Source organism: Spinacia oleracea, chromosome 4, assembly GCF_020520425.1.
Source record: "Spinacia oleracea cultivar Varoflay chromosome 4, BTI_SOV_V1, whole genome shotgun sequence".
Lineage (NCBI taxonomy): Eukaryota > Viridiplantae > Streptophyta > Magnoliopsida > Caryophyllales > Amaranthaceae > Spinacia > Spinacia oleracea.
In genome coordinates this window covers 168,919,133-168,946,857 of record NC_079490.1, presented here as the reverse complement: position 1 = coordinate 168,946,857, position 27,725 = coordinate 168,919,133, and the positions used below count along the sequence as shown (strand labels likewise).

The 27,725-nt window shown below is 35.7% G+C and overlaps 1 protein-coding gene across 1 annotated transcript; it reads right to left on the bottom strand.

Annotated features, from left to right (window-relative positions):
* Positions 1-280: 280 nt before the first annotated feature.
* On the bottom strand, positions 281-26,929 carry LOC110784260 (protein NUCLEAR FUSION DEFECTIVE 4). The gene is made up of 2 exons (XM_021988692.2): positions 26,288-26,929; positions 281-1,982 (listed from the first exon to the last, which is right to left on the bottom strand). The coding sequence occupies exons 1-2, from the start codon at positions 26,658-26,660 to the stop codon at positions 580-582; spliced, it is 1,776 nt and encodes a 591-aa protein (XP_021844384.2). The 5' UTR covers positions 26,661-26,929; the 3' UTR covers positions 281-579.
* Positions 26,930-27,725: the final 796 nt, after the last annotated feature.

Genomic DNA, 27,725 nt, shown 5'->3' with positions numbered 1-27,725 from the left:
TGAAATGATAATTTATAGAATTTAATGTTCACTCGGCAACAAGCCAATAACGTACTTTCTATCATATACAAAATAAACTTATATAGTTATATAATCACATGTGTCCACAAGGCATGTACAAGTATAAAATTGTAACAAAGTACTATTAGAGATGGGTACATCTGAATGTATACTCCGAGTCTCCAACCTATATTCATATTCGAATAAGAATTGATATAATATTGCATGTAGGGTGCAATCAAAGTGATGAGTGAAAATCTAACTATGCACACCACAAGACTGACACTAAATATATGCATTCCTTTAATTCTAACACAACTTTCATTGTTATTACTAATACATTACATGACGATTTTCATAATTCACCCGGGTGTATAGTACATTAATTTAAAGCAAATTTTTTCCACATTTTCTTAATTACCAATTAAGAAAACGAGTAAAAAACGAGCGTGAATGTACCACGTTTGTAATATACCATGGTGTATAAATTATAATGAACTTCTTAATATAATACTAATATCACATCATACTTCAACATTATACTTACCAATCATTTGTTATATATAGACACCAACACTTCTAGCTTTGTGGCACCTTCGTCTCCGACTCGTTATCCGGCACTAAAACACCACATACCGTCTCAGCCTTCGTCGCGTTCTCCGCCTCCCTAAACTTTCTATAAATGTCACTCTTGTAAAACTTTCTTGTTCTAACCACCAAAATCAATGAAAACAACATACTAAAAATAGTAGCTGCCGTGATCATAAGAAATGCCAACCTAAAACATTCAGGCCCAACACAGTTTAACTCTTCACCTTTTTCCCTGACCCGACCCGAATCTACCATTTGTCTTTCGGCTTCTCTATCATATAAATACCCGGTTAGTCTCACATTCAGAATATAACCCCCTATTGGGCTTGCCACTGTACCCAAATTATATAAAGTTGCGTAGTACTTAAGCCCATATAATTCAGAGATAATGGCAAAGAGCAAAGGCCATTGGGCCCCATAACAAAACCCAATAACCACAGTTGCAATATAAAGCCCATTAGGTAAATTAAAAGCAATGAGAAGGTGACCAACGCAAGAGACCAATAACGTCAAACTTAGCATAAGAGGTCTTGGAATTTTGTACTTCTTTAACAAATGCTCCGAACCAAAACCCGCCACGACACGACCCAAGTAGTTCCATATACTCACTAGAGACACGAACGTGCTTATGCTTTTTGCCGGATACCCGAGAGACGTCCCAATTTGACCCAAATTGTCAATAGCGGTCAATGTACCACCTAATCCACTTATAATAGTGATAACCAGTACCAGCATGTCTATATTGAAAATCGCTTGTAATATAGTATAATCCTCCCCTCGTTCAGGGGAACGGAAAATATTCTGAAAACACGAGTCCACCTCTCTTTGTTTTTCTGAAACATCCTTTGTTACATCTTCCTTGTAATTTTCCTCGTTTTTTACCACAACATCAACATCAGACACACTCTCAACTACAAACTCGTCTTTATCGTTGGTTTTTAGTACCTTGTATTCTTCTTTAACCACAGTAAAAAGAGGTAAAAGGAGTAAAAGAATTACTGTTATGCCACTTCCAATGTACTCACCTCGTGAAAAAGTTGTGGTTTTTTGAAGTATTGTCATGACCATGAGAAAGCTAGCTAGGCCAAGGGAGATATATAGAAGGTCGTAAAAGACGTTGACCTCGTTTTTTCGTCGTACGACTTTCATAAATCGGATTGTGCGTAGGAATGCGAATGAAATTGCGGCTGGTAGCCAACCAATGAGGAGGATTAAGGATTTTGAATTTTTACCGTTACCGCCGTACAATGCAAAGTAGAGTTGTGTTATTATTGCACCACTTAGACCAACGAAGCCTTTTAGTAAGCCTAAGACTACTCCTCGGCTTTCTGGGAAGTTTTTCACGCAAGTTACAAGTGCACCGGTGTTTGAAAAGGCTTGCGAATTTGAACCTGTTTAGAAACATATAACATCATTAATTCTACCAATATAGAATGGTTAAATTGTTTTTACCACCTAAAAATTGACATTATTTTTTACCACCTAAAAATTAAAAAAAATTTATCTTTTACCACCTCTTAACTATAAATGGACGAAAATGTTATGTGGATTAATGGGAAGTAAGAGAAAATAGTAGCTTATATACATGAAAATCGTGGGAGAAGTGAAGGAAATAAAAAATATAATCGTTGAAATGGGTAAGGAAATATTATTTATTTTATTATTAATTATAACATAAAGTTAGTGAGTTACAATTCTGTTATGAATAAGCTGGCACTTTAGCTTCGTATATAAGCAGTTTGTTCAACTTTCCTTCGTTTTGTGAGAGATTAATCCAACTGAATTTCTTTCTCTCTAAATTCTCTCTGCAAACATCTTTGGGTTTCTTCATGGTATCAGAGCAATAATCTCTGATCTGATATTGAGGTTATCTCATTTTGAGATTGATTTGATCTGTTCTTAAATCAAGAACTGCGAGTGATTTCTGAAAAGTTTATTGCGAAATTTCTTGCGGATTACGATTGTAATTGCGAAGTTTCTTGCATAAACTCATGAATTTTTTTATTGACGATTGATTGAGTTCATCTCTTGACTGCAATGACGATTGATTAAGTTCATCTCTTGACTGCAATGGCGATTGAAGATTCTGAAAGTGATAATTCGCACAACAACATAAGCAATGGAGGTAATGGTGACAATTCTGATCCTTATTTCATTGCTAATTCGGATAAACCAACATCTTCATTAGTTGTTGTTGTTTTCACTGGTGTAAATTTTGTTCGATGGAGTAGAAATGTCAAACGAGCTTTGATTGCTAAAAACAAAGAAGGATTTATTAATGGTGGAATAACAAAACCAGCAGTTAATCACAAAGATTATTCGAAATGGAAACGAGCTGATTTTATGGTTGTGAGCTAGATTTTGAGTTCAATGAATCATGAGTTAGCTGATGATTTTGGTTATATTGATAATGCTGCTGAACTATGGTGTGAATTAACTGAGAGATTTGGTTAGTCCAATGGTCCTTTAATCTATCAGCTAAAGAAAGAGATTGAGAATCTCACTCAACAAAACATGACCATTGTTACATATTATGGCATATTGAAGAAGCTATGGGATGAAATGCAGAATTTGAGAGAATTTCCTACTTGCACTTGTGGTGCTATGATTCATTGCAGTTGCCATTTTCTGAAAAAGATAACCGGGTTTGAAGAAGAGGATAAAATGATGAAGTTCTTGCTTGGATTGAATGGAGGTTTTGATGGTACTATAACAAATGTATTGTCTATGGATCCTTTGCCCAGCATTAACAGAGTTTTCTCAATTACTCAACAAATAGAGAAGCAAGAGGAGTTGAGCGATGCTAATGTTGAATGTAATGCTATGACTAGCAGTGCTATGGCTGCACAAGCTTACAAAGGTGGACAGACTCAGACTCAGAAGTATACTGCTAGTTCTGGGAGGAAAGATTAGAAAGAATTGAAAAAGGAAAAACTGAATCGAATATGTACTCACTGCAAAGGAAAAGGACACACAGCTGATCAATGTTTCAAACTCATTGGCTATCCTGACTGGTACAACACTATTAAGGCTTCTAAGGGTAGTAGTTCTACTAGTAGCAGGCTTGCAGCAAATGTCAACTATACTGCTGAATTTGGAGATGAACCTTTGGGTAATACAAATGGTGATAATGGAGTGTTGAGCAATGAAATGCTAAATGCTATTTTTCAAGAAGTTATGAAGGTGATGAAAAGGCAAACAACCTTAGAATGCTGATGCAAGTAGAGCCAATTGTTCTTATGCAAATTATGCAGGTATCATTTCTCACTCATTCAACTGTGTTGTGAATAAGTTGCATGATGAATATCTATGGATAGTTGACTCTGGTGCATGTGGTCACATGACTTATGATGAAACTATTTTAACCAACATAAGGACTCTTTTTAATCCAATCAAAGTTGGTTTACCTGATGGTTCTCAATTGACTGTTGACACTATAGGAGACACTATCTTGAGCAACAAATTAGTCTTACATAATTTTTTATTGGTTAAAGGTTTCAAACATAATCTGTTGTCTATTGGTAGACTAATATAATTGAACACACTGGTGTGAAAGTCATATTCACTGGTACTGGATACACTTTCCAGGACCCTGCTAATTCTGAGTTGATTGGTGCTGGATAAAGGAAAAATGGTTTATACTATTTTGTTACACCTTCAGACAACAAACTATTAAGTGCTGGAATCAACAGAGGTATTACTCAACAGCAACCAAGTTGTAATACTATAGCAAGTGTTACTGATGTAAATAAGATTACCCTACCAAACAAAAATGCTACTAGTGTATCTCAGGCTAAGGATTTGGACAGAAATAAGATACACATGTTTCATGCCAGACTAGGACATCCCTCATTGTCCAAAATGAAGTGTGTAAATTCTGAGTTTTGTAAAGGACTTTATGAATATAACTGTATTGTGTGCTACAAAGCCAAACAACATATATAAATTGCCTTTTACTGTTAGTACAAGTAGAGCAGTTGCATGTTTTGACTTGATTCATGTGGATTTATGGGGTCCATATAAGTTCAGGAGTCTAGATGGTGCTTCATTCTTTCTTACTGTACTTGATGATCATAATAGGACAACATGGACTTATCTCCTTCATAATAAACTTCAAGTTGAGAAAGTTGTTTCTGGTTTCCTGTCCATGGTTGAGACTCAATTTAATACAAAGGTCAAAAGAATCAGGTCTGATAATGGAACTGAAATTGTGAAAGAATCTTGTAGGAATTTATTTGCCAGTAAAGGGATTTTTCATGAAAGAAATGTTCCCTATGTTCCTCAACAAAATGGCAGGATTGAGAGAAAACATAGGAGTCTTCTTGAAATAGCTAGGTCACTGAGATTTCATGCAGGCCCTCCTAAGAAATTTTGGGGAGAATGCATCCTCACTGCAACTCACCTAATCAACAAAATTCCTTCTAAGGCCTTGAATTGGAAAACTCCTTTTGAGGTTATGTTCAATACTAGATCTACCTGAATATGATACTCTAAGGGTGTTTGGTTGTTTATGTTTTGCTCACAATGGTCATATTCAGAGGGACAAATTTGACTCCAGAACAAGAAGGTGTTTGTTTATAGGATACCCTGCTGATTACAAAGCTTTCAAACTCTATGATCTTGACAATCACACTGTATTTGTTTCTAGAGATGTGATTTTCTTTGAGACCATTTTCCCATATAACATTCTACCAGATTCTATTCCTGATATTTTTTCTCCCTCCTCTCTAGTTCATTTTGGTACTGATACTTCTTCATCAAATATCCACATTCATACTGCCACCAATCACACTAGTGAACCTGAGAATTTCATTTCTTCTCCTAACTCTCCTATAATTTCTCACCCATCTCCAAATCTTTCCAACACTTTTATCAATCCCGATTCCCCCAATTCACATATTTCCATTCCTTCTTTTGACAGTTCTTTGTCCTCTGATAACTTTCAGCCACCTCCTTGAAGGAAATAATGCCCTTGGTCCAAGTATGCATTCTATGTTAAGTCTAATAAAGTGCGGTTCAGTATTAATTAACAAGTTAATAATTCAGTGAGATCAAGTGAGCTGAATGCCTAGCTAGAGGCCGCTTCGGTTCAAGTGGAATTAATGATATTAATCCACAGCTTACTCTTGACTGAACCCGTAGGGTCACACAAATAGTACGTAAACGGATCAAGTATTTAATGGCATTAAATACTCCATCTATGGATATTCGGAATCGACGGTTCTTGGTTTCAGTGGGAGCTGAGATCGTCACAGGCAAGAAATGAATACTCCGGAAACGATGATATTGCCGGAAACGGAAATATGGATCGTATCGGAAATATAAATATTATCCAAGTCGTAGATGTTGCCGGAAACGGAAACATGGTACGTATCGAAAAATATTATCGGAAATGGAAATATTGCCGGAATCAGAAATATTGCCGGAAACGGAAATATTGTCAGAATCGGAAATATTATCGGAATCGGAAAATAATTCCGGAAACGGAAATATTAAATATTTGTTCGAAACGGAAATTAATTCCGGAATCGGAAATATTAAATATTGTTCGTATCGGAAATGAATTCCGGAACCGGGAATTTAATCGGAAGCGTATCGTACGAATAAGCATCGGACGAGGCCTGCCGGACGAGGGCCCAGCACGAAGCCAGGCCATCGCCCAGCAAGCCAAGCGCGCCACACGAACAGCCAAGGCCACGCCAGGCCCAGCGCAAGGCCAGGCCCAGCAGGCCATGGCAGCGCGCGCAGCGCGCGCAGCAATGGGCTGCGAGCATTGCTGCAGCTCGCGTGGGCTTGTAGCTCGCGTGGGCCGAGCGGCCGTGTGGGCTGTGCGCCGGCATGGCCTACACGCTTGTGGGTCATGCTCGTGTAGAGTTTGTGTTCACATACGAAATCTAAAGAGTATAGGATTTGTTTAATGATTAAAATTCCTAATCCTAAAAGATAAATTAATTAAATAAGAATTCTACTAGGATTCTAATTTAATTAATTCGTATCCTAGTAGGATTCGATTACTTATTCCATGGTCTATAAATATGAGTTAAGGGCTCATAATTTACATCGAGTATTCAAGTATTCAAAGTGATTTTTGAGAGCAAAAATTCAGTCATATAATTGCCTACAATAGCCGAAAATTCTAAGTACCTTAAGGGCGATCCTAGTTGGTCAAGCTTAAGGCGGATCCGGACGTGCTGTGGACTATCTACAGAGGGACGACACTTGGAGTCCTAAAGACTTGTTCTTGTTCGGTTCGGGCGCAGCTAGGGAGGGCACGCAACAAAGTGTATGCATCTAAACTACTCTAAATGATTATGTGTAAATAATATGCTTTCCTGGCTTTATGGTTTTTCCGCATGATTTATGTTTTGTCATATGAATCATAACCTAACAGTGGTATCACGAGCCTCTTATTATTTTCATAATCTAAATTGTATAAACATGGTTAAATATTAAAAATTTGCAAGAATTAAAAGGGGTGATTAATTTTCGTAATTGTTAATTAATTGCAAATTGCGTTTATTTAATTATACGTACGCAGGTTTTCGGCAGTTTCTTCGTTACTCATCCAAATCGAGTGATTTTTGTGTCAATTCCGCATGTAAAAGGCATTTTAAAATTTTGACAAAAAAAGTATTTTTCGGCCGAACCCAGAATTCTCAAATTCGGAGCCTAATTATGACTTTTCGTAGGTTTTAGTTTTTCGAATGCAAAATTTCGTAAATTTAAGATGTTAAATTAAATATTTGCGATTCTTGTTGACAAATCTTGAATTTTTGATTGACCTACTGTATATGTTTAACAAGTTTGAATGCCTAGCCTTGTTAATTATGCAATCTAATTTGTAATTATGATTAATTTGTTGAAAATTTGAATAATTTAGAATTAATTTGATTTTCATAATTAGTTATAATTTAATTAGATACCTATGATTAAAAACCACCATAAAAATTGTAAATTTATGTTAAATTTTAAATTTTTTATGACCTAGACTTGAATCCATGTTAATCGGAAATCAATTAAATAATAAATTTTCGATTTTTTCGCCCTAAAATTATGAAATTAATATTATTTATTAATTTGTCATTAATTTTGAATATAAATTTTTAATTTTTATGCGATTCGCTCATATAACTTGCACGCACAAAGCAATGGACGCTACGTGTTACCCTTAATGGGTGTTGTATAGTGCGGGCGTGCGACGACGAGCAAGGGAGCTCGTCGCCCATGCGGTACGAATGCAGCGAGCAAGGGCATGGTGCACGAGCACAAGGCAGAAGCTCTGCCTTGTGTCGTAGGCTGTGAGCAATGGGCGTATGGGCAGGGGCGAGAGCAAGGCACGAGCAGTCGCGTGTGGGCAGCAAGCGTGCTGCGCCACAGCGCGCACTGCCTCGCGCAAGCATGCGGAGCCTCGCGCGCAGCGAGCGCAAGCTCGCGTGCCACGAGCGCTACGCACAGCGTCGATGGCTCGCGCGCAGCGAGCGTCAGCTCGCATACTGCTGCCTCGTGCGATGAGCGCAAGCTCGCGTGCGGGAAAGGCAGGCGCGCAGCGAGCGATGGCTCGCATGGATCGAGCGATGGCTCGCGTGCAGCAAGCGCTGGCGCGCGCAGCGAGCACCAGCTCGCGTGTTCGATTGATGCCTTGCGATGGTGAGCAGCAGCAATGCGACGCAGCGCATGGGCTGCGGGCACATGGACAGCAATGGCTGTATGCGTGTAGCCCATGGGCGTGCGTTGCATGGGATTGTTGCGTTGCGATTAGATCGTTTTGAAATTTTAATTTGAAATTTTCAGTTCACGTAATTTTAATTAATTTTAAAATTAATAATTTAAATTATTTTCTTGGATTTTAATTTTGAATATTGTAATTATAATAAATTTTATTTATTCTAATTATTTTACTAAAATTAAAATCATGAATTAATTTAAATACGACTGAAATTAAATTAAACTTTTTGGATTCCATTATAAATTTATATGAGCTTTAAATTTTAATTAAATTTGTATGTTTCCGGTTAGACTAGAAATACATTTTTATGTTTAAAATTAGTAAAGCATATGAATTTATTGGTTTAAGTGGGAGCATTTTTAGTCATAAACTCTTGATTAGGTCTACAAATCCTTAAGGTTAAAACAACTTGATTAGAATTAATAAGGACTGAATAATTTGTAGATTATTGGTGCCCTTGATTAATTGTTGCAAATGTTTATGTGATGCATAATGTGTTTTACTAACCAGCTATGTGGGCCATTCATGATAATGAATGGGTGAATGGTATATATTGTATATGTACTGTTTTGCAGGTTATGAAGTGACTAGTATGGCCCAAATAGGATAGAAAATATGGTATGCGAACCATTAATTTGAATGTAATTGGTCTAAAGTACCAAAGTTGTTTTTCAATTCAAATATGGTCTGCGTACCATCAAATAGTTGTAATTAGTTTTAATTGTAGCTTATCCTATTTGAAGAAAATGGTGCCTCCCACGGAGATTTTCAAGACGGACTTTGAAGTTAAAGCTTCAAGATGAAGTCGGGCCATACTAGATCACATTTATCTTATGCATGCTTTAAGTTATTTATTGCTTTAAATATGTCTTAATTATGCATGAGATCGCGGCTTGATTATGTTGCATGATTAAGGATTTTAGTTCACTTAAAATCTAACCAACATAGTAAGAGCCTTAAGTTCCAAACTTAAAAATTGAGTTAAAAGGTGCCATGCCAAAATATACACTTGCTTGGATATCCTTTACATCAATCTAGTAATAGTTTTCGCTCAGCGAGGTGTTACTTATTGGTCCTAAAGGGGCAAGATACACAAATAATTGTGAGTACATGTTAGTTTTGGTGAAACTCAACGATATAAGTAAGGAGTCCTTTTATGTCGTGGCAAAATCGATAGGTTTACCTAATAAGTTCTTAGACGTGCCTATCAACCAAGAATAGTTTCTAGACTATTAGCAAAAGGTTTTTGCTTACCTAAGATGATTTAGGATTAAGTCGACAAACTGCTTAATTCTTCAATGATTTTAGGATCTTGGAATCATTTTATTCACACCTGCCGGAACAATAAATTCGAATAAAATGTAATAACTTGTTTGAATTTCATGATTGCTTTAATTTTCAAGTTATTATTCATGATAAATGTTTAGACTTTGCATGCTTCAATGTATGTTTTAATTATTGTTTATAATTGAATATCTTGCACTGCAATAAATCCTTTTAGAAAGGTAACAGTAAATTTCCTCGATTGGTAGTGAATCCAAGAACGATTCACGGAAATGAGAGAAAGTGAGCAATTTAAAATGTACGTTTCTTATATCGACTTTTATGGTTGTTTTCGAGTATCAAAGTCGAATGGCAAACCGATTAGTGCTTGTGAATTCAAAATACAATGTAGTTTTGAGATCATAAAGCATTGAGTTTAAACGCTCAGCTTTACCAATGGTTAACAACCTAAAATCCTTTTTCCATTTAATTCTCGAATGAGTCTAGTTCCTAGACATTCGAATAGATCGATGCTTAGAGAACTTTAGAAGCTTCTGGTAAGATCATCTAGTTGAAACAGAATATTCAACATAAATGGTAAGAACTTTGATAAAATGACATTGGACATGTCTAACAAAGTATAAAAGTCAACACTAGAGAATTCAATTCTTAAGACTGTAAGAAAGGGTACAAGAAATAGGAAAACAAAGGAACAAATGAAAGGAATTTACGATTCCGGTTCTACCTATAAGTTTATGTTTAAAGAGAAGTGACCTAGCAATCAAACTTCCTTGGTATCATATACCGCTTGAGGTTCTTACTTCGGTAATAACTCAAATAATGGAAGCTAGGCTACACTAATGGCCTACAAGTGAAAAATGAAGCATGGCAATGCTACATTAGTTGTAGGGTCATCTAGTTTGTTTTAAGTCCTTCAAGGCTGGAACTTAATGGCTATTTTGTTCCATAATCAGCATACCTAAATTTCTGTTTTCAAACACAGGAAGACTCACATTCAAGAAAAACAAAAACAATGTTTGTTTATTTATTTGAATGAAATGGTCAATTACGGGTTGAGTCAATATGCTTGATTAAAACAAATAACTCTTTAACAATAAGAACTTTACTAGGTTAAAATCAATCTCTTGATTTGAGTTCCACTAATCTTTGGCATTGTTGCTTAGACCATGTCAACAAGTTAAAATTCAAAAGCTCTATTTTGATGGACTTTTGAAAGTTGATTGATTTCTTGATCAATTTAAGACAACTAGTCTTACTTGTTGAAAGTAACAAAAGATATGAACTATTGTTAGAACGCCTAGACAATAGAGTTCAAAGCTATAGAAAGATTTTATGACTTTATTATTTCACATTTGAGTGAATATAGGTTTATTTACTCAAATGTGATATAAGTTGAATCTGTTTGGCTAGTTCAAAGAAGTATAAAATCCACTTGGCAAGAAATCATAAAGATCTAGGTTAGATCATGTTGATGATTACTTGAGACCAAATATGATCATCAATGATTGTGTGTTGTAATTTCACAATCTAGGTCCATAAGATATGGCATATCTTAGTTGGAATAATCGAAGTTAATTAGTACTTGATTCGATCAATGATGAATCATAAAGACTTTTCCTATAATTTCTAAAACAAAATGCTCAAGTACCACCAAACTAAACCAAATTCGTCAAAGCTATTGAAAAGTAATTTCAGGATATCTTTTCAATTATATGTATCTAAAGAGTTGCTAAACTCAGTGGGAGCTTAGTGTTTGTTATTCAACAAACTAAGGCCCAAGTCTAGATATATGTTTCATTGTGATTTATTCAAATGAGACACAAGGGTATTGTTTCTACCACGAATTTTTGAGAACATAATGTTTGTTTGCTCGAAATAATGTCCTTTTGGAGATTCGTTTCCAAAATGACAAGTGGGAGAAAATAGACCTCGAAAGTCTTCGAGGCGAACAACAAACATAAACGGACATTCCGGAGGCTTTTCGAAGTGCTTCAGAAAAACCGAACTTATTCTTTAAGGACTTTAGAAGTGGCTTTAAAGAATAGACATCTCTTAGAAAACTTTACAAGTGCTTCAAAGAGAATAGAATATTCAAAGGACTCTCAAAGTGCCTGTTGATATTCTATTGTTTGATGTTCTATACCCAAGTAGGCATAGAGTTCAAGTCACTGGAACTATGAGATTCTTCTATTAGATAGTAAAGAAACATAGAGTTCTGGTCAATGAAACTATGATATTCTTCTATTAGATAGTGAAGAAACCTACAACTTGCAGTCAAACTATTATCATGTAGATTAATGAGTTTGTGACTTGTAAGAAAGCTATGACGAAACCTAAATTCCCTAAAATGGTTAGAGGCCATATATAGACTCAAATGTTTTAAATGGTTAGAGGCCATAAAACATACTCAATGTTTTGATGACAATATTGAAATTTTGTTGATTTGCAAGAATAGGTTCACACCTATTGGTTGCAAGTTTGTTTAAGGATAAAAACCATCAAACATGAAATTGTGTTCACACACAAAGCGAGATTAGTTGCTAAAGGTTACAAGCAAATTCATGGTGTGAATTGTGTTGAAACCTCATGCATAATCGTAATGCTCAAGTCTATAATTCAAGAAATGATTGCATATTGGTACATATAGCAATTGGATGACAAAACGTATTCCTCAATCAAATGTTGGAATAAACTATGTACATGGTATGTCATAGGATTTGTGGATCCAAATAAATGCTTGAAAGAGAAAGCTAGCTTATAAAATCTAAGTACAGATTTAAGCAAGCAATTGGGAATTGGAATTTTATTTTAATGAAGCTAATAAGTATTTTAGTTTCATAAAATATACATGATTCTTATAGATATATAAGAAGTTTAGTGGGAGTACATAAAAACTTAATTGGTCCTATGTGTATCACACACATATCTCTCTATTGTAAAATAACATTCAAATGCTAATGACTTAGATTTGAGATTATTCATCAATGATGGACCATGGTGAAACTTAGTACATACTGGGTATTAAGATCTATTTACAAAGATCTTATGATATTGTTTTGGATTAAGTAATGGCATTTACTAAATCAAACACGAAAGTCTCCATTGGAGATATTCGACCCATGTGAATAAATCTAAGTAAAGGATGTTTGAACTATGTATAAGCATTTACTAAGTTAAACATCAAAGAGTCTAAATGAGATTCTTAACCTATATTATATGTCAAAGAATTTAGCTGAATTTAGTATCTACTGAAACTAGATAAGCTAAAGTTACATGAATAGAATTCAATTGGAAATTATTCTGCAAAAGAATTTATCATGTATGATATAATATGAGGATCGCCAAAAACGTATCGTATGACTTTAGGCATGACGAACATATACCAATCTCTATTGATCTAAGTGAAGATCAACTAGATTGAGATCAAGAATACTTATGGTACTTGAAAAGGTACATAGGAATAGTTCTTGATTCAAGGAAATAAAGATATGCTAAATATTGATGCTACACGCATAAACACTGGCAAAGGATCAAGCAAGACCCTTTAGAGTTAACCATTGATAAGGACGAGCTATAGAGCATCGTGTTTTGAAATGGCAACATGGATTGGAGACCATGAGTTGTTGCGTGGGATATTAAAATATTAATTTCTATGTTCTAAGATACAGCTGAAAAGTATTCCACATATCTCTGAACTGCTTGGATAAGTAATTCCAAACAAAGCATCACTAGCAACCTATAAAGTTGAAGTAAAAGTACTTATTGCCTAAGAAGCAATAAAACAGGGTTGTTTATGTTAAAGAGTTCTTCACTGAACTTGGGTAGATCACATGTTTGCTGGCTTGATGGCTCTTCATTGAAAAAATGCGTAGAACCACTCTTGAAGCAAGAAAAGACTAGATCACAAAATAAACATACTCAAAAGATCTTATCATCTATCTCGAAGAACATTCGATGAAAAGGATATTAAGATTGGCAAAGCATGATAACTAAACCTATGCAACAAGTGAGAAACAACACTCACATTGTAGCACTGGAAATCAAGCATAGCTTTGAATTCCATGAACTGTTTTAGAAGATGGGTTTGAGGCCCATGGTGGTAAAACATTGGGGTTGAACATTTATCATATATGAAATGAATTTTCATATTCCATTTAATCTTGGTTTAGTATTAAATGATGAGTCCCTTCAATTTGACAATATATTCAAGATAGACTGTCAGGACCAGTCCTGTGACTAAGAAATTTCTATCAAGTGAACTTGAATGTCAAAAGTTGAAAATGGTCCCTAGTCGGAGTTTTCTATAAAATTGGACGCATAGAAAACGTTAGACGACTAGAATGCAAGATGACTAGTAGTTCTGTTTCTTGAACTATGTGGACATGGCAATGTCATAATCATTTGCATAGATACTTACTTTTGGAAGACTAGTATCGGACAAGACCTATGAAACTTTACTGTAAGAGATGAAAATCTGTCATAAGTAAATTTCATTAAAATTATTAGACACTAAATCCTCAATACCTGAGTGATTTGAGATTACTTGTTTGAGAACTGGTTGCTTTGACGTTGACCAACCGTCGCACCGTAAAAGGAGGCTATAAAGGCAACGCTCAGGTAATCACCTATCAAACGAAGTCTAATCTCAAGATCGCAAGATTGGGATTGTCCTCCCATAAATCGGGATGAGATGCTTAAAAGTTGTACAAGGCCACTCGGAGAGCTAGAAACTGTGAAATGCATGGCCGTGCTCGGATGAATCATAGGCTATGATTATCTGTTTATTTGATCAGTTGAACACTGAAACCGAGAAACACCTCTGGACATAATAAGGATGACAACTCTTACCTTATGTTCAAGAGCAAGCATCGAGCGACAAAGGAATTAGGAAATGCACACTTGTCCCTAAGGACAAGTGGGAGACTGAAGGAAATAATGCCCTTGGTCCAAGTATGCATTCTATGTTAAGTCTAATAAAGTGCGGTTCAGTATTAATTAACAAGTTAATAATTCAGTGAGATCAAGTGAGCTGAATGCCTAGCTAGAGGCCGCTTCAGTTCAAGTGGAATTAATGATATTAATCCACAGCTTACTCTTGACTGAACCCGTAGGGTCACACAAATAGTACGTAAACGGATCAAGTATTTAATGGCATTAAATACTCCATCTATGGATATTCGGAATCGACGGATCTTGGTTTCAGTAGGAGCTTAGATCGTCACAGGCAAGAAATGAATACTCCGGAAACGATGATATTGCCGGAAACGGAAATATGGATCGTATCGGAAATATAAATATTATCCAAGTCGTAGATGTTGCCGGAAACGGAAACATGGTACGTATCGAAAAATATTATCGGAAATGGAAATATTGCCGGAATCGAAAATATTGCCGGAAACGGAAATATTGTCAGAATCGGAAATATTATCGGAATCGAAAAATAATTCCGGAAACGGAAATATTAAATATTTGTTCGAAACGGAAATTAATTCCGGAATCGGAAATATTAAATATTGTTTGTATCGGAAATGAATTCCGGAACCGAGAATTTAATCGGAAGCGTATCGTACCAATAAGCATCGGACGAGGCCTGCCGGACGAGGGCCCAGCACGAAGCCAGGCCATCGCCCAGCAAGCCAAGCGCGCCACACGAACAGCCAAGGCCACGCCAGGCCCAGCGCAAGGCCAGGCCCAGCAGGCCATGGCAGCGCGCGCAGCGCGCGCAGCAATGGGCTGCGAGCATTGCTGCAGCTCGCGTGGGCTTGTAGCTCGCGTGGGCTGAGCGGCCGTGTGGGCTGTGGGCGGGCATGGCCTACACGCTTGCGGGTCATGCTCGTGTAGAGTTTGTGTTCACATACGAAACCTAAAGAGTATAGGATTTGTTTAATGATTAAAATTCCTAATCCTAAAAGATAAATTAATTAAATAAGAATTCTACTAGGATTCTAATTTAATTAATTCGTATCCTAGTAGGATTCGATTACTTATTCCATGGTCTATAAATATGAGTTAAGGGCTCATAATTTACATCGAGTATTCAAGTATTCAAAGTGATTTTTGAGAGCAAAAATTCAGTCATATAATTGCCTACAATAGCCGAAAATTCTAAGTACCTTAAGGGCGATCCTAGTTGGTCAAGCTTAAGGCGGATCCGGACGTGCTGTGGACTATCTACAGAGGGACGACACTTGGAGTCCTAAAGACTTGTTCTTGTTCGGTTCGGGCGCAGCTAGGGAGGGCACGCAACAAAGTGTATGCATCTAAACTACGCTAAATGATTATGTGTAAATAATATGCTTTCCTGGCTTTATGGTTTTTCCGCATGATTTATGTTTTGTCATATGAATCATAACCTAACACTCCTAATCCAGTTGTTGATTCTATTCCTGTTCTTAGGCAGTCTACCAGAAAAATAAAACCTCCCTCAGTTCTTACAGATTTTGTGGGAGGCCGGATATGTACCTCATAGAAATCTTTTGATTCTACCCAATGACAGTGAATCTTTGTCATTCTCTGCTGACTCTACACTGACGGAAAATACTAGTTCAGTTCCACCTGATATTGATTGGTTACTTGGTTTGGCTTTACATAACTTTGATATTTGGGAATCTCTAACTTTTTCTGTGTGTTCTTCTCCCTCTGATCCTCAACATTACAATCAAGCTAAGGATAATGAGCATTGGATCATGGCTATGGAAAAGGAAATACAGGCTCTTGAAAGCAATAACACTTGGGATCTAACTTTATTACCTAAGGACAAGAAGGCCATAGGATCAAAATGGATTTACAGGACAAAACTGAATCCAGACTGTTGACCCTAAAGTTTTGATGATGACAAAGCAAACTCCTGACAATTGGTTAAGTTATGTTGCATAATAGGTTCCGAGATCCTTAGAGGGATAATGCTAAGTTAAGGAGATCTTGAGTTGAATAAACTAAGCAACGTGGAATATAAGCAAGTAATTGATCCATGTCAGACACTACATTGAAGAAATAATCATTAAGCAAGTTTACAAAGGCGAGATCTTAGGCGAGTTCCTAAGGCGAGATCCTCATATATTATGTGGATCCTCGATGTTCCAGAGAAGGAACAAATTGGGAAGACTTCGAGTGAAGCTTCTAAAGGTGCAACATGAAGACTACAACATATGAGTTTATGTTTAGGATTTATGTAAGTATTTAATATTGTTTATACATAATTTGGAACAAAAGGAACCTAAGTATTTTGGTACGTTTTAAATTGAAATACATTAACTGTAATTATAAAAGAGTTTTAAGTTGGAAAATCTTTGTTAATAAATAAAATGAATTTAATTAATAAATGTAAACATAGGATTCTGTTTTCATTCTCCTTGTTTCTCAAGCAAAAGATTTTCCATGATCCTTAAAACCCTCCCACGTATTTCTGTTTAAACGTGCATTTAGTGTTTTGATTTGGTCTCCCCTGTTTCTCTCCAACTATGCCCATGTTACTGAGCAGTAACAGTTAGTGGGTAGTTGAGGAGAACATGGGTACCCAACCTTAGGTAAAACTCTCCTATAAAAGGAGAAGAGTTTTGGCTTTTCAAAATACAACTGATTTCTACAAAATCTATCTTAAAGAGCTTAAACGTTTTAAAAGAATCAGTTGGCAAAATAGAGTGTTCCTTGAGTTCCTTATTATTATAAGCTTTATTACGTACTAGAATCTATCTATCATATTGTATTTTGGGTATAAGGATTGAGTGATCCTTGAGTGACTTAGAGTTAAGTCAAAGAGAGAAAGAGTGACTTAGAGTTAAGTCAAAGAGAAAAGGAGCGACTTAGAGTTAAGTCGGAGAGAGAAAGAGTAGCACAGTAATCGAAGGGGATTGCTGTGGGGAACTCGTGTTCGAGAGGAACTCGAGTTAAAGAGTGTATTTTTAATAGAGTTATTGCATTAATACAAAAGAGTAGTGAGGCTCTTCTTGATTAGGGTCAAGGAGGTTCCTCCGTTTTATATCTTTCTTCGCTCATTGTTCTCAGTCTCTTTATTGTTTAAATTCCGCAAGAAACTTACCCAAGTTCCCAAGAAACAATTCACCCCCCCTCTTGTCAAGTGTTCCTACTGAACTAACAGTTGGTATCAGAGCCGGATCTCACAAAAATACAGGAAACCCTGTTGAGAAAAAGTTCCTGGAAAGTATGAACGCTTACGAGAAACTCGAGGAAGGTTATTCCACTCAAAGACCTCCAATGTTCAATGGAAAATTTTACACCTACTGGAAGAACAGGATGGAGATCTATATCAAGGCAGAGAATAATCAAGTCTGGCGAGTCATAGAAGCTGGCGATTTCAAGGTAACAACGACCAATGCTCAAAATGAGGTAGTTCCTAAACCCATGTCTGAATTTACTAAGGAAGATTTTGAGAAATTTGAAATCAATGCAACGGCTGTGAAAATCTTGCATTGCGGCCTTGGACCTCACGAACATAACAGAGTTATGGGGTGCAAGAGCGCAAAGCAAATCTGGGATCTTCTTCAAATAACTCATTAAGGAACTAATGAGGTCAAACGTTCAAAAATTGATTTATTAATGTCTAAGTATGAACGTTTCGAAATGCAACCAAGAGAAATAATACAGGAAATGTTTACTCGTTTCACTAACATTACTAATGAACTAGTTTCTCTTGGAAGAATTATTCCCTCTGATGAACAAGTTAGGAAGATCCTAAGGAGCATGCCACAGGATGATAGATGGAGAACCAAGGTCACGACAATGTTTGAAACAAAGGACTTCACCAAATTCAACATTGAACAATTGGCGGGATCCTTGATGACTCACGAATTACATCTAGGAGCAGCTGTTCCTGAGAACCGAGGCCTTGCTCTCAAGGCTGAGGAACAGGAGGACTCAGAACCCGATGAAGATGAGGTTGCTACGTTGGTCAGAAGAATGAAAAGATTTTACACGAACTCTAAACCTGGAAATCTAAGAGGAAGGAACTCAGTGAGAAAACCAAGCGGTTCCAAGTCTGACCAAGGATGTTTCAAGTGCGGTGATTCTGACCATCAAATCAAAGACTGCCCTCAGTGGAAAAATGAAAAAGGGAAAGGTAAGAGAAAGGATCAATACAAGGAAAGATTCAAAAAATCCACCTTTGCCAAGCCCAACTTCAAGAAGGCAATGATTGAAGCTTGGGAAGAAGCCACTGACTCGAAAGACGATGAGGATCAATCAGAAGAAACAGCAAACCTTTGTCTTATGGCAAAGATCGATGAATCAACCCAAGATCCATCAAGTGAAGTAAGTTCCTCAACTCTTCTATCTCTGTCTAAAATTAAATTAGTGGAATTATTGATAGAAACTCTAGACATTTTTAAAAAGCTTATCGTAATAAAGGCTCAAAGTGACAAGGTAATGGAACTTAGCAAAGAACACACAACCTACCTCGATAATGTTAAATCTGATGTAAATGGTACGTTCTTTCAGTTGCCTGTCAGGAACACCACTCTTAAAGACTCTTTTAAAAGAGTTGAAAATGTATATATTATGCTTGATGAAGCTAACAATGTTGATGAAACTCAGGAACAAGAAGATTTCGAAGTTGATTTAATTCGTTTTACAGATAATGATGAGGAAATCTCTCCTGGAAGACATCAAAATGAAATAGCAGATTCAAAAACACAAGAAACTGCTACTAACCATGAGTTCCTGTAAGAATAAATCCAAGAGCTCCTGATCCTGAGGAACCAGAAAATGCTGAACCTGAGGAACCACAAAATGCTGGTCCTGAGGAACCAGAAAATGCTGATCCTGAGGAACCGGAAGAAAATCAAGAAACTTCTGATGCAGAGGAACAAGGATCTCAGGAAACAGAAGGAACTGAGGAGACCTTAGATGTTCCAGTGGCACAATTTCAACCTAAGCCCTGGAAACATCAAAGTTCTCACCCAATGGATCTGATTATCAGTGACATTAGGAAAGGAACTCAAACGAGGTCTCAACTAAGGAACTTTTGTGCTTTTCATGCGTTCCTCTCCACAATCGAGCCAAGGAACCACACTGAAGCTTTGGAAGATGCTGATTGGATCACTGCCATGCAAGATGAATTAAATGAGTTCCAAAGGAACAAGGTATGGCATCTAGAACCTAAACCAAAGAATCAGAAGGTCATAAGTTTGAAGTGGGTGTTCAGGAACAAGCTCGACGAACATACACCGATCATCAGGAACAAGGCAAGGTTAGTAGTCAAAGGCTACAATCAACAGGAAGGTATTGATTTCGAAGAAACTTTTGCTCTTGTTGCTAGATTAGAAACTATTCGCATCTTAATTTCTTTTGCAGCCTTTATGGGATTTAAGTTGTGTCAGATGGACGTCAAATGTGCTTTCTTAAATGGTTTTCTTGAAGAAGACGTCTATGTGGAACAACCCCCTGATTTTGAGAATCCCAAATTTTCGAACTACATCTATAAGCTTGACAAAGCTCTTTATGGGTTAAAGCAGGCTCCTAGATCGTGGTACGAGAGATTATCCAAGTTTCATTTACAAAATGATTTTAAACGAGGAAGAATCGATACAACTCTATTTTTAAAATCAAAAGGATCTGACTTACTAGTTGTACACATTTACATTGATAATATACTGTTTGGTACAACTAATGAAAGTTTGTGCAAGGAACTTGGAAAGTAAATAAGCAGAGAGAAGCACGAGAAAGTGAGATTGGAACTCAGGATGATCAAGCTGAGATGAGTGCAGGGCAGTTCCTCACGAGGTATTACTTTTATAGATTTATGCATAACTATTATATACCATTATAAATACATGTGCGTATAGCATAACTGAAGTTTACCATTGTTAAGGAACAACCAAAAATTTGGAATTAAAATATGTATTTAATTAGTCAGTAATATGAGATACGTGATTCAAACAGTTCCACTAAAATATGAGGATCATGGATATATATTTTTTCTTTTACAATTTTTTTCTCTTTTATTTATTTTATTTTTCCACCAATTATTTTTATTTTCTTTTATAAATATATCCAATTTTTTTTATTCCATTAACTTAAATTGATCACTTGAGTCCGTCTCACTACTCTCTTCTCGATATAAGTTTATAAAATTTTATTTCTCGTTTTTAATTTTATTTTCGTTTATTAAAATTAATTTCAATTTTCCTTAATTTCATTTAGGAAGTTTGGATTAATTTTTATAAAAATACTTTATTTAATTTATTGCTTTATATTTATGCTAATTGATTATTGTTACATTTAGGGAAAGTTTGCTTTTGTTGTCATCACCAAAAAGGGGGAATATTGTTGACCCTAAAGTTTTGATGATGACAAAGCAAACTCCTGACAATTGGTTAAGTTATGTTGCATAATAGGTTCCGAGATCCTTAGAGGGATAATGCTAAGTTAAGGAGATCCTGAGTTGGATAAACTAAGCAACGTGGAATATAAGCAAGTAATTGATCCATGTCAGACACTACATTGAAGAAATAATCATTAAGCAAGTTTACAAAGGCGAGATCCTTAGGCGAGTTCCTAAGGTGAGATCCTCATATATTATGTGGATCCTCGATGTTCCAGAGAAGGAACAAATTGGGAAGACTTTGAGTGAAGCTTCTAAAGGTGCAACATGAAGACTACAACATATGAGTTTATGTTTAGGATTTATGTAAGTATTTAATATTGTTTATACATAATTTGGAACAAAAGGAACCTAAGTATTTTGGTACGTTTTAAATTGAAATATATTAACTGTAATTATAAAAGAGTTTTAAGTTGGAAAATCTTTGTTAATAAATAAAATGAATTTAATTAATAAATGTAAACATAAGATTCTGTTTTCATTCTCCTTGTTTCTCAAGCAAAAGATTTTCCATGATCCTTAAAACCCTCCCACGTATTTCTGTTTAAACGTGCATTTAGTGTTTTGATTTGGTCTCCCCTGTTTCTCTCCAACTATGCCCATGTTACTGAGCAGTAACAGTTAGTGGGTAGTTGAGGAGAACATGGGTACCCAACCTTACGTAAAACTCTCCTATAAAAGGAGAAGAGTTTTGGCTTTTCAAAATACAACTGATTTCTACAAAATCTATCTTAAAGAGCTTAAACGTTTTAAAAGAATCAGTTGGCAAAATAGAGTGTTCCTTGAGTTCCTTATTATTATAAGCTTTATTACGTAATAGAATCTATCTATCATATTGTATTTTGGGTATAAGGATTGAGTGATCCTTGAGTGACTTAGAGTTAAGTCAAAGAGAGAAAGAGTGACTTAGAGTTAAGTCAAAGAGAAAAGGAGCGACTTAGAGTTAAGTCGGAGAGAGAAAGAGTAGCACAGTAATTGAAGGGGATTGCTGTGGGGAACTCGTGTTCGAGAGGAACTCGAGTTAAAGAGTGTATTTGTAATAGAGTTATTGCATTAATACAAAAGAGTAGTGAGGCTCTTCTTGATTAGGGTCAAGAAGGTTCATCCGTTTTATATCTTTCTTCGCTCATTGTTCTCAGTCTCTTTATTGTTTAAATTCCGCAAGAAACTTACCCAAGTTCCCAAGAAACAATTCACCCCCCCCTCTTGTCAAGTGTTCCTACTGAACTAACACAGACTACACAATAGACAAACATAAAGCAAGGGCAATTGGTTATCAACAAGTTGAGGGAAGGGATTTCACTTAAACATTCTCCCAGTTGCCAAATTGGCTATTGTTAGAATTGTTATAGCACTTGCAGCTATGAAAGGCTGGATTTTATGTCAACTTGATGTCAACAATGCCTTTCTACATGGCTTCCTTGATGAGGAGGTGTACATGAAACCTCCATCTGGTTACACTAAAGCTAAACCAGGTGAGGTTTGTAGACTCAGAAAATCAATCTATGGACTCAAACAGGCCTCAAGACAATGGAATAAAGAATTGAGCAAGTTCTTGAGGACTCTCAATTTTCAGCAATCCACACAGGACTATTCTTTGTTCACCAGAACTTTTGATTGTGAATTTCTGGTGTTACTTGTGTATGTTGATGACATTCTCCTTACTGGAACCTCTTCTTCTCAAATTGAAGCAGGGAAAATTGCTCTTGATCAAGCCTTCACCATTAAAGATCTTGGTCAATTGGCTTACTTTTTGGGTATTGAGGTACATAGAAATGATAAAGGTATATTTCTTTCTCAAAAGAAATACATTCAGGATATCCTTGTTGATGCTGGTATGGAGAATTGTGACTCAGTGTCTGCACCTTTATCTTGAGGACTCAAACTATCTACTGATGTGGGTGAATTGATTGTTGAACCTGATGTTTACAGAAGATTGGTTGGTAGATTACTTTACTTAGGTATCACCATACCAGATATGTCATACTATGTCCAACACCTCAGTCAGTTTGTTCACTCTCCTAGGGTGCCACATTTGCGTGCTGCACTGGATGTTCTCACATACCTAAAAGGTACTTTAACTGATGGCATTTGGCCGATATTCTGCAGTGCTGATCTACATCTGTCTGCCTATAGTGATGCTGACTGGAGTTCTTCTTAGTTTAGCAGCAGGTCCCTCAATGCATATGCAGTGTTTCTTGGACCCAATTTGATCTCATGGAAAACCAAAAGGCAAAGAAGTGTTAGCAAATCTTCTGCTGAAGCTGAATACAGGAGTTTGTCTGCTGCTGCAAGTGAACTTGTTTGGATCCAAGGTTTGCTTGAGGATCTTCAAGTAACTGTGCCTTTACCTATCACCCTACACTGTGATAACACCTCTGCTGAACACTTAGCTAAGAATCCTTTGTTTCATGACAAAACTAAGCATTTAAAACGAGTTATGCATTATGTTAGAGAACAGGTTGAAGCTGGTTTCATTCAAACTGCTCATGTCTCTAGCTCTCAACAAATTGTTGATGTTCTTACCAAGCTTATGGCTTCTTCTCAACACAAGCAACTTTCTGCCAAGCTAGGACTTATCTCCAAGGTCCAGCTTGAGGGGGGAGTATAGGAAATATTATTTATTTTATTATTTTATTATTAATTTTAACAGAAAGTTAGTTAGTTGCAATTCTGTTATGAACAAGCTGGCACTTTAGCTTTATATATAAGCAGTTTGTTCTGCTTTCCTTCGTTTTGTGAGAGGTTAATCCAACTGAATTTCTTTCTCTCTAAATTCTCTCTGCAAACATCTTTGGGTTTCTTCAATGGGTCCGCATAACATTTTCGTCTATATTTCCGGTTAAGAGATGATAAAAACAATTTGTATTTTATGTTTAGGTGGTAAAAATACAATTTTTACTTTTTTGGGTGGTAAAAAAACAATTTATCAAATTTTTTAGGTGGTAAAAACCAATTTACCCATATAGAAATTACAAACTTTTAATTAAGGCGGATATATTACATAAAAACATTGTAAGATAGATGTAAAGTTAACTCAAAATGATTAAAACTTACCCCCGATATAAAGTAAAAGTCGTTTATAATTAATAGTTACAAGATTTAAATAAGAACATTAAAAAACGGAGGAAATATTATCTAAAAGTCACATACGACCACATACGACCACATCGATATATAGGGGGTGTTTGGTTAGGAGAGGTCTGAGGGAAAAAGAGCTTTTGGGGTGAATTAGAGGTTTGACTTTTAGAAAAAGCTAATTGGGAGTGTTTGTTTAGGAGAGGATTGGAAGAGAGTTTTGGGGTGAAAAAGCTAATTTTGAAAAAGCTCAATATAAGAGCTTTTTGCAATTAGAGGTTTGAGAAAGTGGGTGAAAATGACCATTTTGTCCTACTATTGTCTATTATTACAACCACTACTAACCTTAGTACCCTTCATATTTTTCTCCTAAAAACATTACTAACACTTTCTTTTTCATTTCACCATATTTACTAGATTCGTTTTTTGTTGTAATAAATTTTATATTAGTACTTTGAAGCAATTGAATTATATTGCAATCATGCTTAAAATTTCATTAGTAATATTTTCTATTTGAAAAATATATATTATTAAAAAAAAAGAATAATTTTCTTTTAAAAAATAAATTTATTTTATTTAGTCAATGTTTATTAGAAAAATATAGAGATAAAATAATTTAGCACAATAAAATATTTGTCTAATATTAATAAGAAACAATTAATAGGAAACAATTAATAAGAAACAAAGTATGTCAATGTCCTTAATGGTCATTTTACATATCAAACAGCTAATATCTATCAGCTAATTTACCGAACACTTTTACACAAACAGCTAATGCAACCAGCTAGTCAAATCAGCTAACCGCTAACAGCTAGTCAAACAAGCTATCGGCTAACAGCTAACAGCTCCTAACCAAACAGGGCCATAGTGTGTATGAAAGAGACGTATGAATGTGGTGTATGGAGATCATACAAATTGTACACGTTGTTCTAACTGCTGGGAAAAAAACTATCATCAAAAATACTTTTCAAAGCTAAACATTTAATGCAAATAATCACTGATTGATTGTTTAGCAAAAGTTTATGTTTTTTTAAGGAAAGAGTTTAGGTTCATAAAAAGTGCAAAAATATGAAATTATTTGGAAAAACCTTTAAATTTATGTTTCGAACTTTTACTTCTCACAAATTAAACAAGGAAAGTTGCTTACCCAACCTGATAGAATTAGATTAATGACAATGTTTCTGATCAACCATACAATACTAGTTACTTCAATTCTTATGATCAATCAAACAACTACTTTACAAGGAGTCAAGGCGGGTCTTAAGTGCAATACTCATTCTTAGGTCATAGTGCACCAATAATACAGTTAAGTGCATCGAAGAGTAATTTTATGCTTACTGGTGGACCCTCTCACATTTTTCCCTCGCATATTTTGCACATATAAGGAAAAATATAAGAGGTTGCACTTAGAGCTTAGTGCATATGGATGCAGGGTGCATCTTAGATGTTACCAACTTACCGTTAAGTGAGATTATTTTTTTATTTTTTTTATTTTTATAGGTAAGAAGAATATTCTCTGGGCTTCTCTCGCACATGGCCCCACCCAGAGGCCCGCTAAGTGAGATTAATTGCTCAAAAAGAAAAGCTAAAAGACCCCGTTGTCTACTAGCTACTCCCTCCGTCCCTTAATACTCGCAACAGTTTGACCGGTGCGGAGTTTAAGACATTTAAATTGACTTATTAATTTAATGGGTGTTAGTTGATAGTGGGGTATTTTTAATATAGTTAGTGGGAAATGTGTAAGAGGTGGAGAGTGGTGAGTGGGGTGTGAATTTTTAAATGATTTTTTGTAGGGAATAGGGGTGTAGGTGGGGTTAGTAAGTAAGTGTGAGAAATAATATACTATTGGTATAAATTTCCATTTATAGAAGCGGTGCAAGTATTAAGAGACGACCCGAAAAGGAAAGCGGTGCGAGTATTAAGGGACGGAGGGAGTACTAGCCTTATCATGGGCCCAATCAACTTCATTCTTGTGGTGTTCAATTGTTATAGACTTAAAACTATATATCACCCAAAAACTTAGCATCTTGAGTTAAGACATAGAGAAAAGGTCAATATATATAAAGCACGCATGCTTTCTACTCCGTAAGTTTCTAATATTCATACATTCATACACGTAGTTTTCAAAGGTACACATAAAAGATAAGAATGTAAACACAAGGATAAGGCCACTACGATAATTCGAAGATCTATATTGAGAGAAAACAGAACACAAATTTAAAAAAATTAAAAAATTTGATTGCTTACTATAAATAGAAATTCATACGTACCTATGCAAATATACAAGCACATTTGCCAAATAGCCGGCTTGGCGATGCGATTAGTAACGGCGAGCCACATCATGAAGTAACCAAAGAAGTTAAGTACGGCCCCAACGATTAGAACCACCCAAGGTGGAGTGACTTCCATTAGTAGCCCGGACGGTACCCCTGCAATGGACCCCAAGTCCTTGAAAAAGCTAAGTAGGTTAAGGGTAGTTTGGTCATACCCTAAGGATTGTTTTATATCTTTAGAGTATGATCCGAACATGTAGGTTGCCCCCGCCGTAGACATCACTAGGAGGCATGAAAACACCATGAACCACTGCCCCGTTATGACACGTGTCACAAAGCGGGGCTGGCCACCACCGCCGTCGATTGCCATGGCTAGGTATACTATCTAGACGTTCTAGGAATGGGGACTATATGTTGAGAGTAAAGAGGGAGAGAGTTTAGTTTTTATAATAAAAAAAGATGTGAAAAAATAAATGTGGAATAATTAACATAGTGTAGTGTAGACTATTAGTATCAAGAGTTAGATAGTTGATGTAAGAAACATAAATGATGAAAGTGATCGATATAATATTATGGACCAATAATATGTTGTTAGTTTGATTAGTCAGAATCTTTACGGCAATGATTAATTTAATTATTGCGATATGATGAATGGAAGTGATCGATAGTCCTTATATACTTATTGTTTACTTGTCGAGCTTTTAGGAAATAATTCTTGTGTATATATATTAGATGATTTAATTTGCATGCATGAAGTATTTGTTTTGTTTTGTTTTGTTTTTCTTTTTCAATTAAGCGACTAATGTGCGCAGTTTAGTTGGTTAAGGATTTAAGGTTGAAACATTAGATATGAGAACAAATATTGTATGGAATAATAACGAAACTACACTTGATGTATGTGTTTTATTCACCTGATTTTTACAATTAAGAGAAGCTAGAATACTAGCTCAATTCAATAAATGCATACCCAATTTTACGTAAGGGGAAAGAGTGTGAGTTTTGGGCACCGCTTAACTACAGTAATTTATAAAGAAGAAATAGTGTGAATTTAAAATATAAGTACACTTTTATAAGAAGAGAGAGTGTTAGAAAAAGAGTGTGTGCACCAATGTGTACATTTTCAAGGAATGGAGATATGGAGTAATAAGTTAATAACTATAAGGAGCTAACTATAAACCTGATCTGATTTTGCATATCAACAGATTAACCAATTATATACTCGTATATATTCCCACCTTAGATATCTTCAAGATTTTAACCGGCCACCAGGTCTTGTATGAGACTGTCATACGCATGAAAATACTGATGTCAGCATATGATAACAAAATGTAACTATTTGAATATGAAATATAAATATTTACCAATAGTGTGAAACTGTGAATATAATTAACTATTTGATCACAATGCGTAACTATTTGATTAAAAGTACAACTTA

Coding starts and splice junctions, on each gene's coding strand:
- LOC110784260 (XM_021988692.2), bottom strand. CDS start 26,660: ATGGCAATCGACGGCGGTGGTGGCCAGCCCCGCTTTGTGACACGTGTC. Junction 1,983..26,287: donor GTGCTTGTATATTTGCATAG/GTACGTATGAAT, acceptor GTTTCTAAACAG/GTTCAAATTCGCAAGCCTTT.